Raw genomic sequence first — 8,250 nt, forward strand, 5'->3', positions numbered from 1 at the left:
ACGTGGATGCTTCCTGGGGCGGGGGGGGGGGGGAGAAAGGCATTTCCCCTGCAACCAAATATTGCCATTGGAATGCTGGGAAAATGGATATCCCTGGAAAAGAAACACCATCCTGAGTAAAAAATGATGACAAATTAGCCTTGAGTTTTTATTGCCATGCCCCCCCCCCCCCCCGGTGACAATCTGGAGAAGCCTTTACTTTACCTCTCTGTTTTCTAGCCTTGAAATTAAAATCAAGTGTTGGAATTTAGGCATATCCATCTCCAGTGAAGTTGGACTGAGCGGGGTAGGGAGTGGAGGTTGGTGATTTGGTTTTCTTTCAACAGGCATGAGAAATTTGGAGGTTGGGAATTTACCAGTAAAGCAGCAGCAGCAGCAGCAGCGTTGCCATTTCCCACCAAAAATCCACTTGCTCCACTCCTGCAGGCAGCGAGTGAGCTGCATCCCTCAGCAGCAGAAGCAGCGCTGTGAATCTCTTTCCCCCTATCCCCAAATGCCTCTAAGGTGACCTTCCATCCTGACCCAGATAAATTTCCAACCAGGCACTAGTGGGTGGGGGTGGTATTGTGCTGGTTGTAGCTCTGTCACTGCTTGTGGCAGCAAAGCAGGTGAGTTTTTTAAAAGATTTTTTTTCTTGAAAAAGCAGTACCAATGCATCTTTCCTGGTAAGCCCAGCTCCCGTGCATCCCAGTTTTAAATAATTCTTCCTGCCTTTCTGCTGAGAGCATTTTGGTTCAGCAGTAGTTTCAAATGAATTCGAATCCGCCAGAGTGAAGGAAATGGGTTTCTCATTAACCTCTTAGATACATCCAGCCTTGTATTGAGTTATGTATGCAACCTTTTGACAACAGTATGGTTACAAAGCACTCACTGATGCACTGCGAAAAGACCAACTGTAGCCATTAATGCACACCAAATGCAACTATTGATCCAGGAGAGCAAAGCTGGATTAACCACTGGGCTGAAGGGAGAACTCCTCGGTCTACAGGGTTGATTGCTTCCTTCAGTGTTAGGCAGCTCCATGCATGCTATAGCAACAGATTCCTTGATCCCAGTTTTCCCTGACATGGAAATATAGCCAGTACCCACATGTTATGATATGATATGATGATAGTGTTATGGTTCTGCTTGGGAACTGTTATGAACTGCCTAAAGAACGTTGGCTATTCAGCAGTACAGAAGTTATATAAATAAATAAAACATTTCCAGATGTGCATTTTGATCCACAAAGAACTTTGGATGAGTGCCTTAAATTGTTTGGCATTACATTACAATGGAAAAATAAGAATTGGCTTGAAACATGAGATAAGAATGCAGCATTTTTTACATCTAATGTTGTCTTTTCAGTTTTAATTGAAAAAAGCAAAGGATGAGATCAGTATAAAATAATAGTGGAGGTTACAATTTCACAACTGATTTTGAAAATGGTGATTATCTTCTTAACCCCTTTGTAAATTTGACTTTTGCAGGGGTTGGAGAGAATCTTACAGACCCATCCGTTATTAAACCTGAAGACAAGCAGTAAGTATCTAGTGTCACTTTATCATACAGAATGACATGCTTCATGTCATTCAATTAATATACAATATTTGCTGTGATACCTATATGCATATTTTCACATTCTGCTGACACTGGCGCTCTTTGTGTTTCTTGTTATCATTACAGTTACCTATTTCTATCTTTTCAATTAGAATACTGTAATGTACTGTACTTGCAGCTTGGCCTAAAGGTTACTGGAGGAAGCTGGGGGTTGTAGCCTAAATTTAGTGTGCAGTCCTATTGCCCCAGTGGCAGATGCTCATCATCCCCTGAACTCAGCAGCTTGCGAGCACCCAGTGCGAGGCATATTTGATCACCCAGGCTTTTTCTGGCTTGCAGTTAAATTCATTATGCTGCTTCATTTTACTGCGGCTTGTATTGCTCTGTACTATTATTGTAATTGGAATTGTAATTGGAATATTGTATTTTAAATGAGATTTTAATATTTATATGTGAACAGCTTAGGGATTTTATTACAATTAGTGATATAGAAGCATCACAAATAAAACGAAATCTGAAGACTCTTGCAGGAAACAGACGTGTGGCTTTGAACTCACACTTTTCCACAGTCAGGATGAGGGACTGAAATTCTAACTGATGGATCAATTGCCTTTCTTAATATTGATGGCAATAGTTATGCTTCATTACTTTGGTGCTTCAGACTTCCTCAACCTGGTTTCTCCAGGTGTGTTCGACTGTAAATCTTATAATCTCCCATTCAGTTGGGTGGGGGAATTATAGGATTTGAAGTTCGACACATCAGAAGAGCACCAGATTGGAGAAGGCTGCTTGAGCACATTCTCTGTTCACACATATACTTTAAAGGATATTTGCACAGGAACCAAATATGTTACCTGCAATGGTGCTTCTATGCATTGTTCTCATTGTCTTGAAAATGATTTGCGTATTTTTTAAAGCCATTACCAGACTTCCTGTTCCTATTAGTGATACAATGATAACTGTTTCTGCAGTGTTCCATTAATTCTGCAAGGGAAAATTCCAAGTTTTAGGGTGTAATTCCATGCAAATTCATGTACAAAAAAAATCCTACAATTTTCAGTATCCCCCAGCCAGCCATGCTGGTCACCAAAGAGCCTTTCCTAATTTGACTGTAGAAAGGTTCCATCCCATCTACCAAAGAAAGGTTACAAATTGATCCAGTTTGGATTGTCCGTAAACATTTTCTTAAGAAATCATGAACACTTCGGAGCCATCTGCCAGGTAAAACACAGAAGCATCGCTCACAGTTTGGAATTCAGAGTATAGAAAAGCCCAGGTCTTGCTCAATCTGCAGAATATTTGAATCCACTTTTTAGCAAACTTCATCTATGAATGTGAAGACAATCAGTGTTTGGTTTTGGAAACAAAAGGTCCTCAAGTTCAAACCCCATTGAAAGTCATGCTTTCTGCTTTACAAGTTTTACTCCTAATGATTTGTGGCAATTAGATACTTCTAAGTATTCTAAAATCTCTGAGCAGTTCCTTTGATCCCTAATCAAAGAGGTATGCAGAATGATACATTCAGGAGTAATGGAAAAGCTGGGCCTACTAATGCTCAAGGCAGTCTCTATATTGTTTCTCTGAAAAGTTCTGGACATATAAACCCTTGGATCTGGTTCTGGATGGAAACTGGATGGCAACCCAGTGAGTGATAGTCTGCAAAGGCTTTTCCATCTTCTTTCTCCTGCATCCCCTTGCACTGGATGGTTTCCCAAGCATTCGGAGTATTTCTTCAGCACATGTAGAAGGCTGCAGGGGAAGGAAGAAATCTTTTTGCTAGATGTACGCTCCTGCTGGAGGAGCAACACCATTGGATACAATCCAGAGTGGTCATGCTCAAAGGAATGTTTGGTAAATAAGTGTAATTAATGGTAAAAGTAAAGAATGCTGCTTTAGCAGTAATTTTCTATGCAAGGGCTCAAATGATTGCCCAAAGCATCCGTTAAGAAAAACATTTGGGTAATTACCCTTGGGTAAATCCATGGAGAGAAGCAATTGTACCAATCCCCCCTTGCTTGTAAAGTTTCGCTCAAAATTGCTAGATTCGTTAATGCACAGCACCTCTGAAAGTTTACAAATAGCCCAAGGTTTCTCTTTTAATTCATAATGTGGGAAGTCCCTCTAGTTGTACAAGAACTAATCTCTAGACTGTTCACAAATCTTTAGACTGAGAACACCAAAGACTGCGAATACCCTTACTTAAACAGAAGTGAATTAATTAAGAGATTATGTGTCAGGAGTTGCAGCCCCTTTCTCTCTTAACTTGCATAGGATTTCACCCTATGAGAGGCACTATTAAAGACAGCACCTCTCAGAGTTAGTTATTTTCACTAAACGTATCAAGAAAACAAATTATTTTCCAGAATGTCTTTAAATAAGGGCTGTGTCATCACAGAGGCTGCGGCTTTGCTTTTATACATTCCAAGAGCCGGTTAGCCCGCCTGCCTGCCTGCCTGCCTGCCTGCCTTCCTAGTCAAAATCCCAGTCTACCTCTTTCCTTTTTTCAACTAGTGTGTGTGCAGATTCCAAATGGGTCCGTCCCTCTCTCACCTCACAATGGAAGGACATTTCCAAAGGACATTGCAAGGTCCTTGCCAAGGGTTCCCCTCACTTGCTCTCCCCCTCCCCCTCCCCCTTGTCATTGTCGTCTTCATCACCATCACCATCATCACAAAGCATAATTTTACTGCAAACCCCCATTCCTAATCAGGATATTGAGCTCAGACCACATACAAAAGCCGGTTGTGGATTGCAGGCAGGCAGGCAGCTCTTCATAATAATTCATGTAAGTAAGTCAAGCCACATACTGCTGTTGAGGTAAGCACTATATAATTCAGTGTGAATTTATGCATGCCAGCAGTAGCAGGCAGTGTGTGAAATGTTTTCTCAGTCAGCCTCAGGTCACCCCCAAGTAAGTTATCTGCCTGTCTTTCTTTAAAAATTGAGCACATATTGATAATTTGCTTATATCTTAGAAACACAGCAGAAAGCTATCATGATTTGAATAATCTTGCCAAATGAATGCAACATATTTACATGTAATATGCAATGTGTTCTGACACAGATGGTAGATCTTCCCTAGAACCTAATCACTGCTGGTTTGACATAATATATTTATACAAACAAGTGCTTTCATTTTGTGAAGACTGCAATATCATGGGTAATAAATGAAAACAAAGGATACAATTTCATTAGTTGTCTGTCATTTCTTCCAGATCTAGAGGGATGGCATTTGGACCAGCAAACCTTGGAGAGGAAGCAATCAAAAATTTCATTTCAAAGCATTGCTGCAATTCCTGTTGCAGGAAACTCAGACTTCCTGGTATGCAGTAAGAAAGCACTTCATATTTCTGAACTAAATGCTCCCAAGGACAGCTAGGATAAATGATAGATTGTGCTCATGATCTTGTTTATTTCTTAGAAAAGAAAGAGCTAATCTTATGTTACCAAAGAAGTCTAAGGGCTAAGAAGAATGCTCTTACGAATTCTTTCAATACCAATATGTACCAATTTGTTTAGGCAGAAGTAAATCTAAGCTGCATTCTCCAGCTCTATATTCCATGTCTTGATTTGGCAAACTCTTTAAAAAACCAGAACAGACATTTATTCATTTCACTTCTCCATACAGAATCTTAGTTCAATTGTTAATGGGGTGACCAAAATAGTAAGTTTAAATGCAGGAGGAGCTTAAATCACACCATTAACATTAGTAGATCATCAGTCTCAGCATCATTTGAATTTATGTTAAACTTGCATATAAACTGTTCTTTAATCGGAAGTGTTAGATTTCTTAGAAAGAAATCTCTTTGTTATACTCAGTTGTGATTACACCTGCTTTTTAATTTTGTTAAAGTGTTTGCACCTCTTGGTGACTACTAATGTATGTGGTATTCAGAATGTTGGTTAATACTCTTCATGTTTTTGGGCTGACTTTGTAATTCCACCATCAAATGGATGGTTGCAAAAGACATGAAAGAGTCATAGCCTGCAAATTTACATGAGGCTTCTTTTACAAGAGGTGTTTCACTCAGGCTTCTTCCATTTTTCTTGCTGGATTCTTGCTGCATCATTTATGGGGGGGGGTAGTGGGGGGGGTTCCAGAGTTTCTCTTGCCCTGCCTTCCTATATGCAGCCACCAGGGGGCACTGCACTACAGTGCAGTTGCTGAAAGACATGGGCTTGTTTTAGCACGACAGCTGAAATATAGCCAAATATCCTCATTCTAAATCCCAGGGAAAGGCCCTGGAAGAGGACAATGTTGTGTGAACCCCCCGCAAAGTATCATGAATAAAAACTGAGACATGTACAATAAAAGCCTCATATGAAGAAGCTCATGGGCTCACTCTGAGGGCTCACTCTGAGTGATTTCATCCTTTCTTCCCCTTCAGTCAGGGTGGTAAGAAGTAGTCATCGGGCTCTGAACTATTTGCACCCCCCAAGTTATTGCTCTGAGACTTGGGTCAGAATTTTGGTAGGGAGTTTTGCTTTTTATACTTTGACTCTTTATACTCTGAAAGGTCATAGGGGGAAACTGTGGCCTTTCAGTTCATTGGCCCGGCTTCAAGTTGATGGGGGTTGTAGTCCAACAACATCTGGATGGCCACGGGTCCTATACTTCTACCATAGGTGCTCTGTTGGACATCAAAGTCTTCTTTCAGTACTTCTGAAAGTGTGCTCTGCATACACAGGACAACATGCTTAGGACTTGTACATACATAAATAATCTTGCCCTTTGATTTGTTTCTCACGGCCCCCAGTCATAGATACAGAACTTGCATATGCAAAATCTGTGTACATCATCATAATCTTATATTTATATCCCGCCTTTTTTCCTCTTGTGCGGAACTCAAGGTGGTTTACCTAGTTCCATTGTATTCTCACAACCCTGTGAAGTAGGTAGGTTGGGTAGAGAGTGAGTGACTGGCCCAAAGTCACCCAGTGAGCTTCATGGCCAAGCGGTGACCAGAACTTGGATCTCCTAGGTCCGCAGTCCAGCACTCCTGCCACCAGGGCACACTGGCTCTCACAGAGGTGGTTGAATGTTTGGGGACCAGGAAAGGCACTAAAAGAGGTCTTGATCCCACACACACCTCTGTGTGTTCTCTGTGTATGGATTTCAAAGGTCTGGAAAAACAAAGCTAAATTGTCAGCTGCACATTTTTCTTCTTAACGATGCTGCTACTGGTCCTTTATTTCACCAGTTCAGAGTGTACTTGAGACATGTCTCCTGAGACAAGCTCCTAAGTACTGCATTCTAAGTGGCCTTCCCTATGGCTAGTGATGCAGGATTAAAAAATTCTAGAATAATTCAAATTTTCAAATCCATTGTGAACTCAGTGGAACATGTAAAAATACTGATTTTGTTTTACTGTTGTACTCTGAAATAGGTAGATGGGAAGATGTAATAGTCAAGAAGGTGGCACAACTGAAATTGCCTTTTATATCTTGGGATCACTAAGCACAGTGCCTACCTGCCCGCCCCCACTTTTCACACTGAAAGATAGCAATTTTAATGACATAATCCATGCAATAAACCTTGAATTTGATATAACTAGCATCAACACACTATTTCCAATAGACACATTTTAAAAAAAATCATGTGCAAATATCCATTGGGGGTGGACACATTAATTTTTCTCAGGTTGGCCCGTTAGTTGCCTTTGCCTAATTACCACCCCAGCTCACTCAATTCAGCTCTCTATGACCATTCTGAATACTCTCCCCAAGTTTTTTCCGACCTAGTACTGTGCAGATGTTTAGGAGGACAATGTCCATGATTCCTGACCATTGTCCATGCTGACTGGAGCTGAAGTACGAAACATCTGGAGGGCACCAGGTTGGGGAAAGCTGTTCTATGCCATGTCAGTTTCTTAGATAAACCAACAGGAGCTTACCTGATGAATGGAAAGTTTGAGTCTAATCGCAGAGCAGAAGGCTAAAAAACACGAAAATAAAAGTTCTCTATTGTATCTGCTGAAGGGTTCCCCTCCTATTTACCTCTTAGGAATGTGTATATATCTAGGGGAACATGGGAAAGACAACAATAGAAGAATGTATCCTTTATGTGCTCCAACAGGTTATACATTGACTTAGCACTACCCTCAAGAGCTGATTCTTCGTAGATGCTGAGCATTTGTGTCCTTAAGTGTTTACCTGTTTTCTCCATAGATCTGAAAAGAAATGATTACACCCCTGGGAGCCTTAACCCAGCTTTTGATGCTGAAGCAGAAGCCATGGCAGAAGCAGGAGATGAGACTCCTGGCAATGATGAACCTCTGGAATATTGTACTCGATTGTGATAGAAGGGATAGACAGTCAAGATCTGGCCTTTGAAAGCCCAAATCATACCCCTTATTGAATTTGTCTGAAAGGACAAAGTACAGATGCTCAAATACCTCCATTGTATGTATGCCAAGGAAATCAAAGTCACTGACATGCGTGTGGGTATGTGGAAAAAGGAACCTCTTGAGTTACTGAATTCAGTGCACTTTTATTTGTATACATTTGTTCCTAGATAATTCATTACAGTCATTGGGATGTCCACTACAGTAATTCAATTTATTTATATTTTAGAAATGTTGCTGATAATAAGTCAACAGCAAAAATTAGCAAAAACTTGAACTGTTTTGAAAATTGGAAGTTTTCCTAGGTGGTGCTGTTTGATTGATTTTCTTTCCTCCTCCTTTCTCAGATGAAAAAGCCTTTCTTCTG

General features: G+C 40.6%; 1 protein-coding gene across 1 annotated transcript in view; it reads left to right on the forward strand.

The window, feature by feature from the left end:
* The window catches only part of TRPM6 (transient receptor potential cation channel subfamily M member 6), a 92,654-nt gene extending 84,816 nt beyond the window's left edge, over positions 1–7,838 (forward strand). The window contains exons 37-39 of the mRNA XM_044446202.1: positions 1,470–1,521; positions 4,755–4,861; positions 7,708–7,838. Of these exons, the coding sequence (XP_044302137.1) occupies positions 1,470–1,521; positions 4,755–4,861; positions 7,708–7,838 (290 nt within the window). The remainder of the gene's footprint in view (positions 1–1,469; positions 1,522–4,754; positions 4,862–7,707) is intronic.
* The last annotated feature ends 412 nt before the right edge of the window (positions 7,839–8,250 follow it).

Source organism: Varanus komodoensis, unplaced genomic scaffold (assembly GCF_004798865.1).
Source record: "Varanus komodoensis strain SLA01 unplaced genomic scaffold, ASM479886v1 scaffold5, whole genome shotgun sequence".
In the NCBI taxonomy this organism is placed as follows: domain Eukaryota; kingdom Metazoa; phylum Chordata; class Lepidosauria; order Squamata; family Varanidae; genus Varanus; species Varanus komodoensis.